The following is a 24348-nucleotide window of genomic DNA, read 5'->3' as shown; positions in this document are numbered from 1 at the left end:
CTAGATATTCTAGATCATGAGGGCAGCTAGTGTAATCATAATGTCAATGAGAAGGGCTGTTACGATTGAGACTAAAGATTACACGGAAAGAGCTGCTTTGAAACTGGTAATTATTACCAGTCCACTAATAGCAAATGATGCATTACAATTTCACCATATAATCTGTATTTCACTCAGCTCATGCCGGTGCACCATATTATATTACAGTGCTCACAGATTCTAAATTCCTAAACTGCAGTCATCAATAAATGTGTTACTTGCCATAATTTGTGAAATTACTTTGTTCATAACATCTTTGATGGTTTAGAAAGACCAGAATTGATTTCCTGCGTGGCAAAATTAGGGCTACATTGATTTATTGACGTGTAAAATATAATAATATTCTTCATTTACTCTGATGAAAATCAACTTCTCGATTTGAGAGCCTCATTGGGCATTCACTGGGATTGTTTTGATTTGAAGCAATAAAGTGAGACTTGGCCCCCAAGCATAAGAACTCAAGGCACTGAAAGGGTTAAAGGCAGCTGTTAGCCCACCTCCTGGTTTTATTTTATTTAGCGGGAAGGAATGACCCCCCATTTCTAGTGGGTCACCAATACAAAAAAAAAGTCATGTGACTTAAGCCTCAAAATTTGGAAGAACGAGAAGGTCCGAAGTGGGACCTCTGGTTCTGTTATTTACTAGCTTGCGACTCTGGGACTGTCATTTAATTTCTCTGAGCCTTAGGACTCCTATCTGTAAAATGAGCATAGAAACAGTGCCTTTAAAGAATTGTTGTGAGGTTCAAATGACAGAACCATCTAAAAACCCTCTGTAAACTATCAGGTCCAACATGCCAGTGAGTTTTCATTCCTACCGGGTGTGATTAATCACTGAGGGTAATGACTAACTGCATTACATGCCCAGTACACATGCAGAAGAAAGTCCCAGGGCAGGCCTACCCCAGGCTCTGGTTAGAGGGTCAGGAGGGGACAACGGTAAGTCACTCTTCCACTTTCACAACCGTGGGGGCCACAAAGCTGTGGGCTCGAAAAGCCAAGGGCAGCTGCTCAAAGCAGCAGAATGGGGTGGGTATCAGCTTTGCCCTAGAACCCTCTGGAACCCCACAACCCATTTCCACATACCTGGTCTGCTCACTCCTAAACTGGTCCTGCCAGCCTGGGCATTGTCAAACTCTGGACCCTCCCTTTGTGGGTAGCGGGGAAAGGACAGGGGTTCTATATCAGGCTCCTACTTTCCCACTCATCAGATCACACTCCCAACTCTCAGAAGATCAAGCTGAAGACAGAATAATAAACTGTTTCCCCAGCTAGCAGCCCTTGGCCTCTTAACTCCACCCTCCTCTCCATCTCCCCACTCCATGGTTTCCCTTCCCTCCTCCGAGGATGGCTCTGTTCCCACAGCCAAGTGCAGGCCCCAGGCACCCCCAGTAAAAGGAGTAGAGTTCTTCCCACCCAGCCAACATGTAGGGACTCGAAACCAGGAGTCCAACCCCTTAAACTCTCTGCAGTGTGTGACCTAACCCAGGCTAAGGCCCAGCTTGCAGGAAGGGCAGATGAGGTGCTCTTAACCAGGCACCACCCAACCCTCAGGACCCAAGGGCTTCTGAAATTCCTATAATAACTCTTTGTTGCCTGGGATTACCTCGAGTTAACAAAAATAAACAACTGGCTTTGAATTTGGTCTCAGGGTGCATGCCCTGCCCTGCAGACACCATTCACAAGATGGGTAAGTCTAATTTCCCTCTAAAAGGAAAAACAGTTTCCTTTCTAGCCTTTACGAATATATCTTACTCTCTGTTACTCCCTTTCTATGATCCTTTCTTTTTTCCTTCCCATAGCAGGTTATTAATTTTTTTTTCATGTACTTGCAAAATAAAAATTAGATGTCACAGTTCTTTATTTCCTTGAATCTGCTTTTTTGGGAGGTGAGGGGTGAGACAAGCCCCTCCCCTCAACATTCTAACCATGCATAATTCACACCACGTTTCTACATAAGATAAGCAAACTGTATTACCTTATAAAATAACATTCAAAAAACATTTTCATAAATGAACACTAAATTTCAAAGGTCCCCACTATAAAATTTAAGTAAATTGGGCAATGGTGGTAGTGGTAGTGTGGTAGTGGAATCTACATTTTAACTACAGTGCTTGCATTTTCTTCTAAAACTAGAAGAAAAATAAGCAGAAATTATGTGTATGCATATATGTGCACATATATAAAATACCATATATATATATATATATATATATATATATATATATACACACACACACACCATGTTCAAATACACAAGTAAATGCATAAATAACATGAGTTCGAATAACTCAGAAGTAACTCTAAACTGATGCCTGGTGATTCTGGCCTCTGCTAAAGGGTATGCCATGGAATAAATTCAAAGTCCTCCATGAGGCACGGGAATGAATGTTCAGCAATATAATGGGCCCTGAACTGATGAGGTATCTAGCCACCAGCCATGGAGCCAGGAAAAACCTTAGGGAAAAGACTCTCAGAGATGAGAGGAGTGGGGGTATGGGTGCCAAGTGAGTAATGGAATAATATGTATGTGGGTGCCAATCTGTTTTAGATGTAACTCTGGTACTTAAAAAGTAAAGGTGTAATTTCTAGAAACTCTCATCTCTGTACACATAGACATTTATATAAGAAATAATGCTCAACTTACAAATACCCTGCGGGGCATATTCTGCACTCATCCCAGGCGTGGGGATTAGAGCTCCATGTGCAGAACGAGGGGAGGACAGGCCCCTCCAGTGCAGAAGTTTATCTGTGAAAGAAACCCAAAATCAAGCACTGCATCCATAAACAATGTGCATCGTAAACCACAGGATATCACATTTCAATTCCATTAAAATAGATTAACATCATTACAACAGCCTTGCAGATAGTTAATAGGCCCAAGGCCTGAAACTAAAGGAAAGTGGTGAGTTGTTTCCCACGGTTTATGTTTTGTTTTTTAATTTTGTACTTTTTGGACAAAAGGGAAAGGGTTTGTTTTAGGTATGGGGGTGGTTCTTAGGTTCAGTTGCTTGATTATTTGTTGTTATTTGTTTATTATTGCTATATAAATAGCAAGGAGAAAATTCATAATGTTACATATTTATGGCTGGAAAAAGGAAATTTATCTGCAAGGCTGGTTTACATGCATACATTGACTTGACTTTATAGACAAGCCCAAGCAAAAACCAAGATGCTAATAGGAAATGAGTGGGTTCATGAACCATTTTTATGGGATACTTTCACTCCACCTTCCCCATCCCACATCCCCCTCCCCATGCTATATTTACAACAGGACCTTCAGTGATGGGGAAGCCTCAGGCATTTCTGGACTTGGTTGGGCCACACTCTAAAATTCTATCAATGGGGTACCCTGTTGGCATGACTTCTCATCATGCAAAGCAGTGGAGAATGAAGATTAGACTTCTGGGACTAAAATAACTTTGGCTGGATCCCCACCTTGAAGGTGCTGGATCTTATCATTAAATGACAAGGAAAGAACCAACATCCAATAATAGCAACATCCAGAAACTAGGGCCCACTTTCCCCATTCAACTGCATATCTGGTGGGAAAAAAAAAAGTTAATTTTTCTTACTAATAAACATAAATCTAGCAGTCAACCAAGCATTCCTAACACTGATGTTTGTAAGAAAGGAAATTTGGTTTGTGCAACCTGGGAATTATCTGGTTTCTGTGGTAAGTGTCCAGGTTTTCCAAATCTACCTTCAGCTAACTAATGATGTAGATATCCACCTTGAGACAGAGTGGAAGATAGATGGAGTAAGAGACGCTCCTCTAGAGGTTTGGAGTTTGTGTTGACTAGGGAAGGCAGGAGAGAAGAAAAACAAACTTTGAATGTGAGCAAACAGAGTATGTTTTGTATTAGCTTAATAATAAGAACACTTAAAAGTGTTTGGGGGTATACTCTGGGATAGCAGATCCCAAGAGTGAAATATGTTCTATTCTCTTTGTGTTGACCACATGGACAAATGCAGCCAGGGCAATTGGGACAAGGTTCCCTTTCATGGGGAACTTAATGTGTGGCTTGAGAAAGCTCTTACACAGATGGCATAAATCCATTGTCAGCAGGGTTCCAAAGGGAGGCCATCTAGGAGATGCCATCTAGCCTGAAACCATCTATGGAGACTTATCCTCCTCTCTAACTCAACACAAAATATAAACCACAAAATGAACCAACAAAAGTGGGAAGTCTGGACTTAGAAAAAACGTACACCTACACTTGCTTCCTTATGTTAAATGAATCAAGAGTTCACAATAAAATTTAGTCCTATCAATTTGCAAGAAAAACTTGAGATTCCATTTTTTTTTCTTTTTTTGCACCTGTTCTTGCCTCAGCAAGTTTGTTGCAGAGACTAGAATCCTTTTCCTAGGAAACCCACACTACCTAGATATCTGTAACCCCAGGACAAAAGCCACAAGATTTTTGAACCCTCGAATGGGAAGAGAGTCTAATTTCAAATTCCCTGCCACTTATTCCAGCAAAAAAAAAAAAAAAAAAAAAAAATGGGAGAATTGTTAGCCCATTCCCGGCTAGCCACTAGCACGTCTCTGGTTGGCTTGTCTCCTAACCCATTCCCACTAAATAAGCTGAGCCCAGAACAGCAGCCCAGATCAAGTGGTGAAGGGACATCTCATGAACTAGATTATCTGGCATCATGGTTTGTTTGGGGTTTTAGATTTAAAAAAAAAAAAAAAAAAAACCTTTATTTTATTTGTCTATTTATTTTTATGTAGTGCCAGGGATCCAACCCAATGCCTCATGCATACTAGGCAAGCACTCTACCACTGAAGCACAACCCTGGCCCATAGGGGTTTTAGTTTTTGAATATTAAAACAAAATCTTAGTAATTGCAAAGTCTGTGTTTCCATTTTATAGATGGGGGAACTGAGGCCTTGAGAAATTAAGTAACTTACTTGCCATTGCATGGTCTTCAATGCCTAGAAACACCCACAAAGAAGGCTCTCCTTCCACTGACGCACTGGGCAGCACTTAACAAACTCATGGGGGCAGCACTTAACAGCCCACAGGTATGAGGAGGGGGCTTTCAAAAGGTCCCAATGAGCTGACTTGGTTTTACAACTGGCAAATACTGTCTGCTCTGAGCCTCTACCTTTCACCCTCTACCTCTGTTCCCCTAAGAACTAGCCAGCTGAAGAGATACAAAGCATTGCTACCAGCCTAACACACTATTCACTTTAGAATGCGGCATGCTGTCTTTGTGCCAGAGACTTGGCCTTGCATTTCTCTTTCTCCAGGAAGAGGGTCAAAGCAGAGCCAACTGGGAACCCAGCTGATTTTGCTGCTTCTTCCACTAAACACGTCCATAATATTCTCTTTGGTAAGGAGAACTGACATTCCCACAAGAACTGGAAATGCTCAATTGTTAATAGCTTCCCTAGGGTTTAACTTCTTGACTATGATGCCTTCAATTATTTCATCACAGCTTAGGCAAAGTAAAGTATCACAATTAATGCTTCTGAGCATCAAACCCAACAAGCAGCTCTGCCTTCCCTCGTTGAGAGGGAGAAAGAGCTGTGCTGATGGAAAGCTGCTTCTCTTCCCACCCTCCCTTCCATTCTCCCCAGGCAGAGATGGGCTCCACTGCCAGCTGAGAAGGGGCGTGGTCTAGCTCTGCCCTCTATTTCTTTGTTGGCACACTCAGGGAAGCGATTCTCAATGCACAGAGTAGACCCAGCATCAGCACCACCCGGAAGCATGTTGGAAACAAATTCTTAGGCCTCACCTGTGACTTACTGGATCACAAACTGCAGGAAGGTGAGGAAGCAGCAATCTGTGTTAAACAAGCCCTCCAGGTGACTCTGATGAGAGCCATCAAGGTTAATAAGTCCCATCTTAGATTAAGGAGAGGTAAGGATCTGGGAGCTTTGATGTTCCCTGGGCAGAGATTCATGGGCCATGAGGTTGTCCTCCCTTCCACCAGGACCCACCTCCTTTAGGACAGGAAGAATAAAAATCAGGGGTATCCCTAAGGGTCTCTCCATGTGAAATTAAGAGGTTCCACTCTCTATCCCAGGGTCATTGTCGAGAACCTGGAATAGATCCAGTCTCTTTGTTAAGTAGTGCGTCCTCTTAGCATAAGAAAATACCCAATGTAAGGTAGATGGCATCCTCACTACTGCATAAAAACTGAAATGTTTGGGCTGGGGCTACAGCTCAGTGGGAGGACACTTGCCTAGCATGTGTGAGGCCCTGGATTTGATCCCCAGCATTGTTTAAAAAAAAAATCAAAGCTGAAATATTTAAGCATGCTGTATGGACAGAGCAAGAACAGGAGGCCTGTCATCTTTCCAGACTCTAGACAAGCTACCTTCTTTGGAATCAGTCTCCTCCTGAGCTTTGTGTTCCCCTGATAGAAGGTGTGTCAGCCTGTTCTGTTTCATAAAGGTCTCTCTAGACCCATTCCACTTGGGTCTCAGAAATGCCTTTTGCATTATTAAATTGCAAAGTTCCCTCCTGGCTGAATAAAATGTAATGAAGCTTATTTGTATTTCATTAAAAATCTGCAACAAATCAGGTATGGTTTTGATTTCACGTTACACATTGGTCACTTTACATTTCTAACCTAATTTGGGTACCAACTTTTGACATAGTGGGATATCCCTGGAATTTAAGGTCATTAAATCAAGTTTTGGGGTTCCACCAGAATATCTTAGAGATTCCTCGACTGTAACTTGCTGTTTGTTTCTGCAACTAATCATTGAATGTGTAATATAACCACTTTAATGACTAATAATCGACAACTAATATTCTGATCTCCAAGTATGCAAAGCAGCTAAGATCAAAGCCTCATTTCCAGCGCACTTAACGACTGCTTCAAGAGCCCAACTTCTATCAGGTATGAAAGGCCAGATCTAGGGACTAGGGATGTGGTTCAGAGGTAGAATGCTTCCCTAGCATGTGTGAGGCCCTGGTTTCATCCCCAGCACTACAACAAGGGAGAGGAATATCATTCAATCCCAAGCCTCTCCACAAGAATACACAGACATATGCTCTTCATTGAAATGTGTGTGTATATATGTATTTTCTTAAACATGCGTTTTTAGATATATGTGTCCTCAAGTGGAAAAAAAAAAATATCTTGCAAACTCTCTTTCACCTTAGGTCCTTGAGAGGAGAATGAAAGACAACCCATCAAGACCAGAAAGGATCTCTATATTGGGGACAAGCCAAAATAAAGGACTTGTAGGTCCCTTTCACCTCCAGGATTCTCAAGTCCCCCCATCCTCCCAGTAGCCACCTTCTAGGCCACACTTTAAGTGCACACTACATGCTTGTAAAGTTCTCTGAAAAAATCAGTTCCAGTTCTCAAACCAATTGCTGGATTCCAGCCACAAAAACAACAGGCAAGTGTAGCTTGTCTGGGCTAGAAGTTGCTTTATCTAACAGGAGAGTAAATCCCCCAAAATGTCCTTTCTGGTCAGCTTCTTCTACCTCTTGACCCTGCAGACTACCTTGACTACCAGCTCTTCTCTGAGGTCCTCTGACCAAGAGTATTCTAGAGTAAACACTGGCCATGTCTGTGTCGAGTTGTGTCAATCTGGACGGAAAATGTGCCAGCTTTATCACTGCTAACAGAATTCCTAATTAACCTTCTGATAGTGTCAAAATCACAGTCCCTTTTGTTCTAGAAATGAGCATTTACATGATCATTTTTTTCCTTTATAGCCTCTCTCTCTCTCTCTCTCTCTCTCTCTCTCTCTCTCTGTTTCCCCATATCAAGATGCTTTTTTAAAAGTATATTCTACAAAGGAGAAAGCAAGCAAGGATTTTAGATGCCATACCACAGAATTTCTTTGCTAAAACTTGTTCATGGTCTTTATATTACTTGATAGTTTACCAGCAACTTCAATTACATCCATCACTCATTTAAGTTCTTTTTTTTTTCTCTGATTATATCCTCTCAGAGTCTTGATTATTCAAAAAACAGATTACTAATTTCACCTTTAAGAGTGCTCATCCTGAGTCCTCTCTCAATTGGGGGGAAGAGAAAGATGGCATCTTTCATGCCCCCTTTATCTATAATAATGAAAAAAAGGGAGAGATACAAGGCACCAATCTGTCAGGCCTAAACAAAATTTTCTGCAATCTGTGTCTTTAACATAAGCAAAGCATATAATTCAAAAAAAGAAAAAAAAAAAGAGCTTGCTTTTCTGAAGAATAACTAAACCGAAGACATTGTGTTCCATCTTTGTGTTGAAATGCAGATTTCCCACTAAAAGGCAAATCCTTCATTTCAAAAGGTTGAATAGGATGGTACTTAAAAAAAGAATTCCAGCTGGTTAAATTTAGGGTGTTGAAAAAAGTTCACTCCAATAATATTCTTTGGCTCTGGGCCCAAAGTATTTTCACTTGATCGTGAATTAGATAAATTTTTATTACACTTTAAGCTTTTGCCTTAGAAAGGAGGGACTTATCTAGGAGACTGGAAGGGCAGCTGCATAAAAAGACAAATTGTCTTAGGACAATTTTTTTGTTTGTTTGTTTAACCATGTACCTTACTATGCAAAATGTGTGTTCCCAGGATAAATCCCATTCATTCATTCTTTCATGCATTCATTCAACAAATATTTACGGAGTGCCTACAATGCCCAAAGCAATGGGCCAGCCTCTGTGGGTAGCACAAAGAAAACTCAGAAGCAGACTTCCCCACAGGAACCTACATCTAGCAGAGAAGATAAGGCCTGCACAGAAATTGCCCTACTGCAGTGTAGAAAGTGTGTCATAAGAAAGGCACAGGAAAACTGCTATGGAAATTCAAAGAGAAATTACAGAGGGTCCCCAGTGTCCACAGGGGATGGGTTCTAGGATATCCCAATATGCATGTTCTCAAGTCCCTCACATAAAATGACACAATGCATATGCCATGCAGTCCTCCACTACACTTAAGTAATCTCTGCATGACTTACATTATCTAAAACAATGCAAATGCTAAGTAAATAGTTGTATAGTCCAGGGAATCATGTCAAGAAAATATCTGTACATGCTCAGTATAGATGCCATTTTATTTTTTTCAAATATTTGCAATCTGAGGTTGACTGAGTCCCTGAATGCAGAACCCACTGGAAAAAGAGGACTGACCACACATGCTTCTCTTTGGAAGGGAGGGTATAACTTAAGAACTAGACCTAGAGAGCCAAGAGAAGAACTTTCTGGACAAAAAAAAAAAAAAAGTAGGCATCAGTGCCCAGAGAGAAGCAAAACCCAAGATGTATAGGGGCTCAACAGGCAGTTACATTCAAATCAAAAAATTGCACCCTCATTCATCCAGTTGACAGAAGAGGCTAAATTATCTAAATAAATCCTCTGAGGACTTTTGTGGAGTCTTTAGCTTTTGCAAGATCATATTTTCAAACACCACATTTTCTTAAAATAAGGGACACATGCATGTGGATTATTGGGAAACTCTAGGAAAGTGCATCTGTCCTGTTTCATTTCACCCCCCACCTCGAATTTGCCTTCCCTGATGGATTGTGGGTGGTCTGCAGAATCCACTATGTTTTATTCCTCTGAGTCAGACAAACAAGTGTTGATAGCCATGTTCTTCTTTTCAATACTGCCTCCCTGGCTTAAATAATCTATTTCAGATGTGTCATTGCCAGTTTAAGATGGGCTCATACTTGCTGAAACATTTTCAACAAATGACTGCAAGAAATGTTGAGATTTTCCTACACAGCTTTGTCTCTTCCATCATCAACTTGACCTTCCCTCCAAATTTCTCCTCATTCTGCTCTTCAAAGCTATGGGGAGGATGTGGGGGAAACTTACTGCAGCTCTGAGCCCTTATCTGAGGATTCTGTGTGCACACACAAGCATGTTCCTCTATTAGAGGTATTTTTCAGGCTGTTTGGAGAAACTTGGGGACTAGTTTTAAAGATGCCTTTGCCCAAATGCCTTGAGTCTCACTACGGCCCCTCCCCAGATTCTTTTATTGCTGAAGCAAAGCCAAGAATCTTGGTATTTCCATTCTAACTGCCACCCCCTGGCCACTTCTCAATTTGAGTAAATTCTATCCACATTATGGCCTAAGTCTTCTCTTTTTCTTTTCTTTTCTTCTTTGTGGGGAAGGGTCATCAAAGCTGGATCCGATGGTGATGCCTGCCTCTCTGAGCCTCAAAGGGCTATGAACCTCACCAAGGAGGGGCCTATTCCCTGGGGACTTTGTGGGGATTAGAAAGGACCTATAAGAGAGCAGGGTGGGCCTGAGCCTAGACCCTGTGCCAATTCCTAGATTGGGATGTGAGCCTGATGGTGAATTTCAATCTGCAGGGGCCCAGGCTTGCAAAATTCACCTGACTTAGCTTCAAGGAGGAAGCCCAGGTAAAGTGCTGAACCAATTAGAATGAAGGTCAGAGAACCAGGAAGAAACTTCCCACACACCCAGGCTAAATGTCAAGGGAAAAGGTCTCCGCAGCCCGTGCCAGAAGGCCAGTGGCAAAACTCGGCCTTGCGCCAGAGCCCGGTACCTACTGTTCATGAGAGCATACCCAGGGCTCTAAGAAATATAAGTCCTCTTCACAGCCATCTCCAACCAGGGCAGCAAAGCCCCAGCACCCTGTGGTCCCGGCCCTGGACTAGCATAGAGGGTTCCTGGAAAGTCCTGCATAAAATGAATTTCTGTAAACTGAATCACATTTTGCTAACCGACAGAACTTCAGAGAGGTTTCGTCACCCTCCCAAGCTCATCGAAAATTGGCAGGGCTTCTAACATTTTACCTTTTAAGTGCGTTCTCCACACCCCCCCCAACATCCTCTCTGTCAAGTAGTTAATGATCTGTAAACAAACACTTTAAATTCAGTGGGGGAGCTAACTATTAAAGGAACCCCGTGGTGAAACCTTTTGAAAAGTTAACAATCTTTCTGTAATGTGAAAAATCACCCTCTAATTTATCAGTTTCCATTGATGAGGTTTTGGTGTGTATTGGGCCTTCTGAAAGTGGGGCGCACTTGCAATCAATGCCTCGGAGGTGAGAAGCTGCTCAAGACACTTTGCTTTTTCCCAGACTGTCCAGCGTCACACAGGATGTGTTCACAGACACCCTGGCCCCGAAATGAAGAAGAAAATGGAAAGATCACAATCTCAGACACCTGGAAAACCTTGAAAACCACACAGGAGTGAGGACAGCCCCTAGCCCCACCCACTTACGCATTAGATGCCTGAGGGTAGAAGATGGAGCCAATGAGAATGACCATTTGCTTAGCAAACTTTTAATTCTGATAACACCTGCCAGGGCAAAGGGCTTGTCTATCAAAGCCAGCAGAACACACAACTCCCAAATTACTCTGAAGAGTCACCCCTCGCCTTTTTTTATCTGTGTCAACTCAGAAAAAAAGGTCATTTATGCCTCTATATCACCATTTAAAAAAATTTTTTTAGTTGTAGATGGACACAAATACCTTTATTTAATTAATTATTTATTTTTAATGTGGTACTGGGGTCGAACTCAGTGCCTTACACATGCTCAGCAAGCGCTCTACCACTGAGCCACAACCCCAGCCCTCTATATCACCACTTTTTTTAAAAAAAAAAATTTATTTATTTGGTACCAGGGATCGAACTCAGGGGCACTCAACCACTGAGCCACATCCCCAGCCCTTTTCTGTATTTTATTTAGAGACAAAGTCTCACTGAGTTGATTAGCGCCTCGAAGTTGCTGAGGCTGGCTTTGAACTCTCAATTCTCCTGTCCTAGCCTCCCAAGCCACTGGGATTTCAGAGGAGCACCACCCCACGGGCTCTATATCACCACTTTGATCAGTCAACTAAAAATACGAGAATAAGATACAGAAAACCAAACATGATGCTTACACAAAGACCACTGAGGTTTTGTTCTTGGCCCAAATGGAGGCAGAGAGCAACAGGAAAGGGCAGATACACACAGTAGATGTGAGAAGGCCCAAGCAAGATGGCAGCCCAGCTAGCTGGGGAGCTTTCTGGTCTTATCTTCCATGACTGATCTGTGCAGCTCTTCAATGAAGAAGGGAGCCAGAAGAATGAGCAGGCCCAGGAAGACCCTGGCAAGACTCTTCCACTATTAACAGAGCCAGAGACTCCTGCCTCCTGGCCTTCTTAGGGAAGAATGTGCTGACCTTCCCCAAGAAGGAAATGGAAACTCTTAGAAGTATCCTGCTGCAAGCAGTGAGGGCATAGTTGGGCCTTAGAACCTTGCCCCCTACGTGGGGACCACTACTTCTCACCACTCACCTTAGAAGCCCCCAAAGTGGGCCACTGGAGAATGTGTCATCACAGCCACTTAATGGCAACTGTTTGCATTTCAGGGACTATAAAGTGGTGTGCATACTTCAAGGAAGGTGGGGAAGACCCCCAGTATGGAGCTATGACTCTGTGACATTCTTGGCTAAGAGAAACAGAACTGACCATTCTCCAGAATTAAAACCTATTACGTCCTGTGGCTAACACAGAACAGCTTGGAAATTATGAGAACTAATTTAAGGTTTCAAAGCTAAAAAAAAAAAAATGGTCTAGCAGGTCAGGCTCTGACATTTCTTCAGGAACAAAACTAGGCTGCCCTCTCGCCTGAGGTGAGGCTGAATCAAGGAGGGTTCCGGTGCTGGGAGGACAGGCCTTGTCCCATGACAGTGAGTCCTTCTTTCAGAAACAGGCCTTTGCCCAGGGCAGGCAGCAACTGCTACCGGTCTCCTCAGTCCCTCAGCACCTTCCCGCCTCCCAGGCACAGAGCAGCCCTAATCTCTCTGACAGCATCCCACGGAACAAAAGACAGGCTTGTTTTCTTGGCTTCATGGTTATTTTACTGGCTTTTTATCCAGTTCCTAATCCTTCATTTATACCCCCAACCAATCCAGAAAGAGTCCCCTGAACAAAAAGGAGATGCCTGCAGGTAGAATCTGCAATCACTCAAGAGGCCCCAATCTATGGGGTGGGGTGCTGCTGGCTGCTCTGGGGGTTTATTAATTGTGCTGATGCAGCAGGAGTAACAGCCCAGGTTCCCAGACACCTCCAAGCTCCTCAAACCAAGGACACACCATTGTCAACACCTTTCTGTCCTTTGAGCCAACTGGGGACTCACGGACACCTAGCCTCTCTGGACGAAGGGGCCATCGTCCACAGATATCAAGGGGGACTAAAGGTACCCCACAGGATCATTTTTATTCTCAATCTCTCTGAGGCTGCTTGGGAAACAGGTTCCGGAGGTCCAGCATTCCCTGCAATGCTCCAGTTCCCCGGGGTCCCAACCATGAGGCTGACCTGAGGCCACCAATGTCACGATCTCTCAGGTCTACTAGGAATGTGGAAGACTCAACTCTCCTGTAACAAGTCCCTCAGGCTGAAATCTTTTTGCTTCCATGGCCTCAATCTTCAACTGCCAGGTAGAAAGCCCCCTCTGTCACCGGCCCATAGATCTCTGCTGCCATGGTGCTCAAACCCTGTCAGGCAGTGGAGAGTGTGGACAGCAGGGCTGACATGGTTTCAAAGAGGCCGACCAGGCAAGAACCATCCTGTACTCCTGCCCCAGCTCTAACGCAATAAAATGTCTTTTATCAATGTAATTCAAGGCAAAGAGTCAAGGGTCTGTCACCATTTTAAAAAGGCTTATTACATGGCCACAAAAATTTGCCTCAGGCTCAAACCTGGCATGTAAGGTATCAGCGTGGGACAGGCTCTTTTGATTTGATTTTATTTTCTTACAAAATCTGAAAATGAAACGCTTCTGTCCCTCCCTTCCACCAACCGTTTTTTGATTTATGGAGAGGAGGAAAGAAATCTGAAGTTGACAGGTTGAGACAACTCCACTCAGCTTTCTCACTCAAAAGCTGCTTTTGTTAAATCGTACTTTGCACTGATGGCCTGCGGCTCTTGGCTGACTCTGGCAGCTCCTTCAGCTTGGAGCAGGCTGTGGACTTCCCCGGGAAGAGGCCCCACTGAGATTATTGCTCCCTCTGCACCAAGGGTGGGGCCATGGAGGGCAGCAAAGGTCAGGGGGCTGCAGACACAAAGCCAACTGGTTAGAAAACATAAGGGGCTGCACTGCGTTTGCCTGTCTTCTGACCCTGGCTCTCCACTACATTTCTCTCGGATCCAGGACTCCAACTCACCATCAGGAAACTATCACTGGCTCCCCAATTGAAGTTCAAGCCTTCTGAGAACCAAGACTACATCATCTACCTGTCCTGGCCAGGTATGCAGTGCTATGCAGTGAACTTTTCTTCCTGTTGGAGAGCTATTCTAAATGACCTGCTGGAAGGACCCAAACATGGACCCAGTGGTGACCAAGGGGAAACCTTCCTTTCCTTCCTTAATTGGTGGATATCTCCCTAGTAAATGATTCACTAACCAAGAAGCCTTCAGGTCAGCCTTGAACTAGGAGATGATCATAGCCCCTTGAAAGTGGCTTCTGGCCCACTGGTTCACTGTACTATTTTGGCAATCTCTAATTGTGTATTTACTCAATGGTTGTTATGGACAATCAGGTTAATAATTCACTTTCCAAATGTCATGTAATTATATAGTTAGAAGAGCCACAATGGATGTCAAATTTCCTTAAGTTTTCTGATGAATTTGTCCCAAATTACTAGTCTGGGTCCCTTTCCTTTCCCCCTTATCAAATTTTTCTAAGCATTCCTCTACACTTTCCTCTATTCTCACTCCCTACCTCTACCCCTATCTTTCTGTCCCTAAAGAAAGAACAGTGTGAAGTCCATCCATTCAAAAACTAAATAGTTTTGCTCTATTAAAGGGGCTTAAAATAAGGCCAGGAAGCTAGCTGTAGAAGTCACATTAAAGGTTTCCAGGCTGTGCTTAACTGGCTCTCTGCCTCAGATGCAGGCAGGGCACCTGCAGCAGCCCACACCTTGTCACCCAAGTTGCACCAGATTCTGGTGAAGCCCAGAGGTGACCATAAAAGAAAGAATACAAAGCACTGGTGTGCTCCCAGAGGTCAGCGCTTCCCAGGCAACAACTGGCAGGGGCCCTGGAATAAGAAATCATGGCAGTGGACTTGAGGCCACCCAGGCCACAAGCGGAGGGTGGGGGGGTGGGGGTGACAGGGATGACAGAGCTCTCCACAGCCGCCCCCCGCCCCCCAAAAAGATAACTACAGCAGAGACAGCACCTCTTCTCCATGAGTACTCCACCCCACCGTCTTTTCTTCTCTACACTCTCTGGCCCATATAACCTAGGGCTCCAGTGTTTCCAAAGGCTTCTATCCCCTGCCCAACCCCAGATGAGATTAATTCTCTAACAGACCCCCACCCACCCACCCAGTGTGTTTTATGCAATTGGGGGGCAGGGATCTGGACCACCAGGATGCCCTGGAAAGATAAGAGCTCAGCATGCCGAGAAGTGAACTGAGGAAAGCCTCAATAGACAGATAGCCCTACAGTTCCTCAAACTCAGGAACCCCGCCCAGATACACAGACCTTCCGTGAACCTCTGGTCAGTTATAACCTGGTACCAAAAGGATGGAGATGGATTTTGGTGTCCCAGCTGAGCACGTGGTTGTCACTTGCTCATCAGGGCACTTGTGACTTAGAAAGAGGCCGCAGACGTGTTAAAGGGGGATTTCTACATGCTCAGTACATGTAGCGCCACTCTAGGGGGTTTTATTTGGTTGGAGTTTTTTGGGGTTGTTTGTTCAGGTTGTGGTTTCCCTTCCTCCATTTAAAAAAAAAATTGGAGCTGTATTTCAGTTTCCTGTTCATGGAGCGGACAGAAGGAGGGTGTGCAGTGGAGGAGGTGTGTGGGGGGGAGACTGAGAGATGGAGCAGGGCCGAGAATATCCGGAACTGGAGAAAAGTGAGAAATGGAGCTTTTTCTTGGCTTCTAAACAGTTGTAATTTCCACGCCACTGCTTAGTTCCTGGGCACCCGGCATCGAGAGTGGGAAAGGGGCATGTGACAAGTTTGCCACAAATCAGGATTTGGCATTTAAATCCACAGGAAGCAAGAAGAATAGAGGGACTGCTTATTTATAGATTTGCAGATGAATTGAACAAGATAACCAAAATGTACTTCTTGTGTCTCTGAAGGAGCAATTCCATTTTCAGACTTGGAAAGTTCCCCATAATTGAGTATCACCTGACCCCAACAGCACACTGCATCCCAAGGTTAAGATCAGCTGCCTGAAAGCAGGGCAGAAGGCTGCTGCTTCTGTGGTAGCTCAAGAATTCTACTTTGAAGGACAGGTTGGTCCCACACTACATTTAACTGGATTCAGTTCATCTGATTATACAGTGCCTTGCTTTCTGGAATATGTAATCATCTCTTTCTGATGACATTTTAAATATCCAACTAGACAAATAATTGCCGCAATAATTGATAGCAGAGTCAAGCTGGAAGATCATTGATTGGCAGAGTCCCCACTGAAACAAATCTTTCTTTCAAACCTTACAGGAATGATGCTTAAATCTAACTTTTGCTGATAAAATGTTCAAAATCTGATTTACTGATAAAGACACTGCAAGAAAACCCGTATTTCAGCCTGTGATTACTTTGTGAGATGTTTGAGAAGAATCAGGTAGCGTGATTTATATTATTTTATTTCCCATGAATAATTGCAAGGATACTGTGGGTAGTTTGGGGAGAATCAATGCAGGCAGGAGAGACACACTGCTCCTTAACCCTGCGCTTCCTGAACGATACTGGTCAACAGGGTTCACAGCCCTTTACCCTCTAACAAACATTCGAAGAGAAAAGGTCTTGACAGGGGAAACACCCAGAAAAGAAGACACATAAATGATCAGCTTCACTCAGGCCTCTGAGAGCTAGTTTAAATCAATACCTTAAACCAGGACTCAAATGCAGCTGCCCTATGCAGAGAGCCAGGGCCAGGAGGCCTAAGTCCAGGCAAGCCCCAAATGATCTCAGGCAAGTCCCCTGCTACAGCTGCAGTTCCCTCCAACCCAGGTTTATTTCTCCATCCAAGGTAGAACCCAAATCAATTGTTGTCTCCATCTCATGTTTTGATTGTAATATTTAAGTTGGCACACCACGTTCAACAATTCAGACCCTGTGGAATGCTGCAGTGGTCAGAAATAACACAGAGGATGCTCATCTCCAGGAAACGTCAAACGAATGAACTGGCATATTAACAGACATAGATTACAGTAAGGAAAATCTAAAACAGAAGATGTATCAGAATGCTTTGGCTAGCAACAAAGACAGAATTCAGTCAGGAGCTTTGAGCCTTCACTCCAAGCACTAGAGTGCAGATTTCTTTTCATTCTTCTTTCCTATTTTTTTTCTAGTTCTTTCTTTCTTCCCTTCCTTCTTCCTTTTTCTTTCTTGGTTGCTTTCTCCCCCTCTTGCAACCGAACCACATTGTAAGCGAGTTGGTCCCCATCGCTGAAAATCAGAAGCTTGTTAGATGTAATGATTATCTGCATCGCGACACTTACCGAGTGTGAGGGGGCTTGTTGAGCTGCTTTAGTCTCATTTAGAGCTCCTCCGTTAATTAGGAAGCCCTCAGATTTTCTGCAAATGCAGGTCACTATCGACAGCTCATGCTTGTGATGCTTCGCCTGTGACAGTTGTTGGGTGGCCCTTCCAGGAGCTGGCAGGGTTGTCCAGACTCTGCCAGTGTCAGAATTCAGCCACCACGGGCGCTTCATAGGAAGTTACAAGAAGGTCGGCACAGTCTGTTTCCCCATAGCCAAGGAGCCTAATGGAATCTATGCTCACATTCAGCTAAATATAGCTCAAATTCCAATGCTCCCTTGCCCCCTGTCCTCTCTCCTCCCCCCCCCCTTTCCTCTCCTTTCCACCTCTCTTTTCTCATCCTTGCTTCCTACAATCTCCCTTCTCTCACCCGGGTTCCTTTCCCTCCCCCCGACAATCAGGGTCCTCTCCTATAGAAAATGGACACACTCACTAGAAAGGGAAGTCGGTGTGACAGATAAACCAGGCTGCTTCTTACTGAAACAGTAGTGATTGTGGAACAGAAACTAGTCCCCCCCACCTTCTCCTTTAAAAAAAAATATTTTCCAGTTTTTTTTGTACCAGTCAACAGCTGCACCTAGGGAAGTTGAGATCAAGTCTATACTGCCAGCATGGCTCACGTGTTTTGTGTTTTGTTTTCCTTATGGGAATGGGGACCACGGAGGGACAGAAGAAAGGGGGAAGGTTAACAACTCAGGTAAAGTGCAAATGGGGCTGAGGTTGCCCACCCTCATCACCATCCCAATGTAAGACCTCAAAAATTATAGGAATTCTCACTGAGGAATAGCTCATTATGGGATGTAATGGGGGAGGAGGGAGTGTGTCCATGACCATGTATGTATGAACTTGTATACTCTAAATTTCATCAAGGTCAAGACAAAAAGAAGTCCTTTGAGGCACTTGCTAAGGATGTAGCCCAAAGAGACCATTGTTTCAATCTAAATAGGAGATATAAAAACTGTTTGCACTCCCTAACCACCACCACCACCAACAACAACAAAGCCCAGTCCCCAAAGAGCAAACTAGCCCTTGCAGCCAGAGTTCCACAGTTGACTTATCTCACCAGGCCAAAGCCTAGTTCCCTAAACAGTACCCCTTTCTTTGAGGTCCTTGTAAACAAAAGGGAGTCTGGCCTTATAATAGATAGCTTATGACATGCAATGGGATGGGGTGGGATGGAATGCTATAGATCCCACTCAGAATGCATTCACACAAAGCCAGAATTTTCTGTGGCACAGAGACTAGGAAGGGGGAAACAAGGTGTCCCCAGCAAGAGTACTAAGGATGTTGTCAGCCACAGCTGCAGGGGGCCAGTAACCCCAATAGAGCCATGCCTCCAAAGACATCCTGATGCTGTCAGCTTGGCCAATTGCTTCCAGATGGCAGTCCCAGGAGAGCCATCCGTGACTTTAAGCTAACTGGAAAAAAAAAAACAGAATTGTCCAAGCCAAGGCAGATCTCTTGTCATTGAGATCTTGCCTGGGAGGACAAAATCTAAATTTCTAAAACCAGAAAATAACATGAAAAATAGCAAAAACTGATCGATTCATTTAAACAGAATAACCCTCCATCCAACGTCACAAAGCTGCTGAATATTGGGTTCCTAGGAAGCTGTCCCAGCAACCTAGATATGAGAAACAACGCTTGCTATTCTGGGGTGAGAAGTGAAGTTGCCTTTCACTGGGGACTGTCACACATGGTCTATAAATACCAGCAATGCCCCTTGTGAACAATGGGCTGAGCTCAACCCAGAGAAGGCAAGTATTTCCCTTCAGTCAAACAGCTATTACAGGTCCTCCAGGAGCACCCCTTCACCAAGGAGAGGGCTTTGCTGCCCTTGGAAATACATACTGTTACACCTGGGGCTGGGAACAAAGCTTAGTTGGTAGAGTGCTTGCCTCGCATGTACAGGCCCTGGGTTCAATCCCAGGCACCACCAAAAAAAAAAAAAAAAAAAAAAAAAAAAAAAAAAAAAACCTGATCCCATTTGCCATGTGAAAAGAAGAAATGAAATTGTTCATTTGAGTATCTCCCTCCTCACCTTTCTTCTTCTGCTTCTCTTCTTTCTCATCGAGAAAGGGAGATGATTTTTTTTTGCATATTTATGGATCTATTTCTATAACTACACAAGGTTCCCTGAGCCCTTTTTCTATCAGCAGGGGAAGAGTAGAGAACTGTGACAAGCTCTCTTCCATCCTGAGAGGGACTTGACTGAATGGCTGCTGTACGTGAGGCATTCTGTGAAGAAGACTAGTAGTGGGCCTCAGGGTCCTTGTTCTATGGGCAGACCATGGTCCATTCCCCAAGAATGACTTGTGATTTGTTCTCTCCCCGACACATCAAATTAAAACACCAATCACAGTTCCTCTAGCCCACCTTGTCCCACCTCCAATTTGGCAACAGTGCTTTCTTCTCACACAATAAGGGAGAAGGGGTGGCCCCATTCTAGAGCTCACTTCATGCACATATGTGTAGTTAAGTACGGAAGTGAGAGACTGAAGAAACTATATTTAGACACACACACACACACACACACACACTCCTAAGAGAGATAATTTCTAAAGAATACCAAACTAAGATACTGAAAGAAAATGGGTACATTCCAGAAAAACCTTAACATTGTCCCTTTCCACGAACCCAGTGGCGGATGTGAATCCTTAGGCTTTGAAATAATGCACAGAAATGGTGGTAGCATGATGGACTGGCTGGTAGATTATGATCAGATACAATGGAAACATCATCTCACATCAGGATTGACTAAGGTCTTCCTGAAGTTGACCAAAGCACGACAGTGTGACAGAGAAGTAGCCCACAACCTTAGAATGACCACTCCCTTCCCAGTTTTGCAGCACCCTGGGACCACTCCTCACATGCAGCTTGAGACACATCACTGTGCCTTTCAAACCTGGCCACTGCTCTGTCCATTGCCCATGCCCCTTTTCCTTGCTGACAGAAATGGAATCTGAACAAATTAATACTTAATTTTGAGATGACTATTCTATCAGAATCATAAAGACTCAGGAAGTACCGAGCCAAGGCAAGCACCCCTTCTGGAACGCTCCTGGAAACCTCACTCGGTGTCCAGACATTCAGAGCTCTGTGAACGACAAGCTTCCCGGCCTTCAATTTGTTATGTGCCACAAGGCAGGAGGGGAGCAAAAGCACTACACCCCTAAGTGCGAGGTTCTAACCTTTTACCCATATAATGATCTACTTAATATAATATTTTGTCTTTAATCAGGGAAAGTGTAAGATAATTTGATATCCCATAAAACTCCCTAACCTATATTTTGCAAGTCAATTAGCCAAGTTCCTCATGCTAATGTCAGCACGGCCCAGGCTGTGCCTCCAGTCAGGCTTTTGGGTGTCCAGCCAGCCTTTGATTCTCACCATGAGTATAAGAGGAAAACTCTGCAGGGGAAGTGCCGTAGTGGGCAGTTACTTTTTTGTCATCTGCATGGAGATTATCTTCCCATGGGATCCTTCCAGAAGACTATAAATAACAGGATACACTAATCAACATTAGATATTTTAAAAGGAGCATAGAATGGGATTAAGGAAAAACTATACGATGCCCTTATGAAATCCATAATAAAACCCCAAAAGGCATGAAAGAGGAGTCATGGCTGTTCCCCCTTGAGTTAGCCCTACTCTCTGGCAGCCAAACTGGCCTTTAATGAGGGCGTTCAAAGTAACCACACTCACTCCCTTCTTTATGAGCAGTGAATTGTAAAAAGCAAGAGGTTTAATTTTCACGCAATGATACTCCACATCAACTATGCTATCTAAGGAAGCTGCAGAAGGGTGAAGACTAGAAATTTATGAACCTTTTATGGGAAATCTAGACAAGAATTTGGTCCACATATATGAAGAGGAACACGGTCAGATAGCACAAACACAAAAATACAGTTATTTCCAACTCCAGGTATCCGATAACATCTGCCTTTTGAGGTTGTCTGACTCAATTTCCCCAGCTCTAGGATGGAGTCTCCTGAGTTTCAAATAGCACAATGAAGAAGAATTAGATGCTAAACTCTCAGATCCTTCTCTTCGCTGTTACTTTTAACCTTGGGTTTAAAAACACAATAATAACACTCATGATCCACTTCATTATGCAGGAACATTAAAAATGTCCTGGAAGAGTTTGTCTCATTGGCTATTGTTAAAAGGGTATTTCTTTCCTTCTAGGAACAATAGCAATGAATCGGGCTATTTCATCAAAGCCTGTAAAGGATACTTGAGTCGTGATTTTCACTGAACAGTTTCTCCAAGAATTCGACCCTGAAGAGGGGTAAGAAGACCGTCTCTGTTGGGAACCGCCACAGCTCTCCCTGATTCCTCTCCTCTGTCCTTGGCAATCCAGTTATGATTTGACAGCATTTAAAGATGACAGTACTTGAGGTAATAGGACAATGCCATAACAGGATTACAGCAAATGTGAAAGAAAGGACACACGTAGGTACTGTCATTTAGGTAATGTCATCTATGATCAGTTTTTGTTTCATTTTTTTGCTGACACAGAAGTCGGTATCACTTATACACTTCATTGTAAACTCTGTTATGGCTGTAAATAGTTGGCTTCCCCGATGAAAGGGAACACTTACAACACCACAGGGGGAGTCGTTGGAACTTTCTAGCTTCAGTTGATGTGAAAATAATAACAAAAAAGATCTCAAACCAATAGTCAAAGATTCAGAAATAGCCCAAAGTCACTACCTGCCTCCAAAATGAATTTATCTTCAAAGAAAGAAAAAAAAATGCTGTTGGTCACAAGCAATAGGTTGGCCAATAGATTTCTGAAGGATCTCTCAGACCCCAACAAAACTGCTGGTGCAGAGAGTCTGGGGAAGGTAACTGGAGACATGGGTGTACCTGCCAGTCACTCCCACCATCTTTCATCCCGTTTCCTTTATTTCGTTTTGCCCACGACACATCCAAATCCATACAATACAAGCCCTTTGGAACGCTGTTCTAGTTTACATTCTAATTAACTTCTTTCTACCCCTGAGAGATGTCTCCCCCAAAGCCACCTAGTCTTCCAGAAGCCATCACTTCCTGCTGCCTGCTTCACACTGAAACGGCTTTCTCACGTCCAGGACAGGGCATCATGCTACACGCAAGTGACCAACCAAACAAAAGATCATGTGACCAATACCTGTGTCTCAAGAGAAAATTTGGCTAGAAGTGTGAAACTACCACAAAGGAGGCCGAAGAGAAGTTCTGACATTTTTCAATGCCAACAGAGTCAAGTTCTCCTCTAGAACATTCTGGGTCACTAGGTTCTCTGTTTTCCTCATTCACTGGCTTATCTCCTAAGCCCCAGGCCCTTTTACCTTTCTAACTGCCTGTTTACTACTTCCTTTAGCAACCCTTCTTTACCCCATCCAAGAAAGACCACTTAAATTCAAGCTAGTCTATCTAATAACCCCCAGAGCAAGAGGGTGCTGTTCAAAGGAGTTCACCAGCCTATGAATTTTGATTCCTGCCTTGTTTCATCATCACATGTCATCCAAAGGACAAGAGCCATCATGAAGAACTATCCTGACCCTGAACAATTCTCCAGCATGGATGGACTGGAGAAGAGGGACAGGGAGCCAAAGGGGAGCCCAATATCCTCATTCCTACCCACTTCCCATTCACAGCAGGGGCAAAGTGAGAACTTTCCCAGATTTCCACATTTTCTATATTAGTAACTCCCTCTACATTACTAACACACTAGTCTCCCACAATGGAGGCTCCATCCCACTTGGGAAAGGAAACCCTGCAGTCAACCAGCTCCATTGTCTAGAGTCAATAGGGGCGTTCTGGATATCAGCATGGGGGACAGCAGAGAGGATTTCAACCCCCACCTCAGTTCATGTTTCCTGGAGTGCAGCCTTTGTCCTCTGCTCAAAGCACTTCAACAGCCTCTGGTGAGCTCCAGTATATGGTCCAACTCCTCAAGCCACCATTCCAGAGCTCCAGAATCCCACCTCCAAATTTCTATTCCAGTATTAGCTCCCTCTTCCCATCCGTGAAAATATTCCGCTCAAGTGAAAATCTCTTCCATCTTGGTTTCCTTTCTGGCTTTTCTTCTTCATCTCTCACTTCCTTCCAGGCCTTGCTAAAGTTCTACCTAGACACCTTTAGCAAGAAGAATCAACCTCTCCTTCTCTCAGTTCATGGAGTGCTCGGTCTGTGTACCACTCCCTAACACAAACCTAGGCCTCCCATAGCTCACCACTGCCTCTGCCTCTGTTAATTCCATGTCTTCCCAATGGGCTTCCTAAATGCAAGGACTCTGTCTTCTACTTGTTCTACTTGTTATTTAAAAGTGCCCACATAGCATGTGACAGATGATATTCAGATATTCAAGGAATGCAACAAATTGGCCTTAAATAACTGATTTACCTTCTTAAAAGGGAAGTTGCTTTTCCAAATATCATTTCTGGTCAAAATGGTAATTTGAACCTTCTCAGCACCCACAAACAGTTCCCTTCTGATATCTGCTTGAACTCCCAGATAAAAAAAAAAGGCAAGTGGCGGTAACATGTTATGCTACCCAAAGATTAGTATTAATACCCACCCTCCTTAAACAGCCGCCCCACACCCTGGAGAAGAGCAAACATGAAGTTCTTGGGCCAGCCAAACCGTGTTCTAGGTTGATCAGGTCTGACTGTCAGTTACCAAAAAATAACATCTTCTTTATGTGAAACCCATCTTTCTGGTAGTACAACTCTATAGCTGTATTTCAGCCATGGTCATCTGTAAAGAAGTTATATTCAAAGTGAACACATCCTTGAATGCGAAAGCTAAATTTGAAAAATGTATGTTTAATACTTTTTTAAATCCATTACCATTAAAAAAAAAAAGACTTCATTTTGATGCCAAAAAGGG

The 24348-nt window shown here is 43.7% G+C and overlaps 1 protein-coding gene across 7 annotated transcripts in view; it reads right to left on the bottom strand.

Annotated features, from left to right (window-relative positions):
• Positions 1 to 24348, bottom strand: part of BCL11A (BCL11 transcription factor A) — a gene marked incomplete at its 3' end in the record, with an annotated part of 96448 nt that overhangs the window by 12831 nt on the left and 59269 nt on the right. For 5 of the 7 annotated variants that reach the window (XM_081265331.1, XM_081265327.1, XM_081265330.1 and 2 more), the window contains exon 3: positions 2686 to 2787. The exons of 1 other annotated variant lie outside the window; for it this stretch is intronic. In XM_081265331.1, the coding sequence (XP_081121457.1) occupies positions 2686 to 2787 (102 nt within the window). Of the gene's footprint in view, positions 1 to 2685; positions 2788 to 17432; positions 17556 to 24348 lie in introns of those variants that run through there. One more of the 7 variants, XM_081265328.1, reaches the window with a different exon arrangement.

This window comes from Spermophilus citellus (assembly GCF_964194105.1).
Source record: "Spermophilus citellus genome assembly, chromosome: 13".
NCBI classification, from domain to species: Eukaryota; Metazoa; Chordata; class Mammalia; order Rodentia; family Sciuridae; genus Spermophilus; species Spermophilus citellus.
Note: the sequence above shows the minus strand (reverse complement) of the source record. Positions and strands in the feature narration are given on the sequence as shown.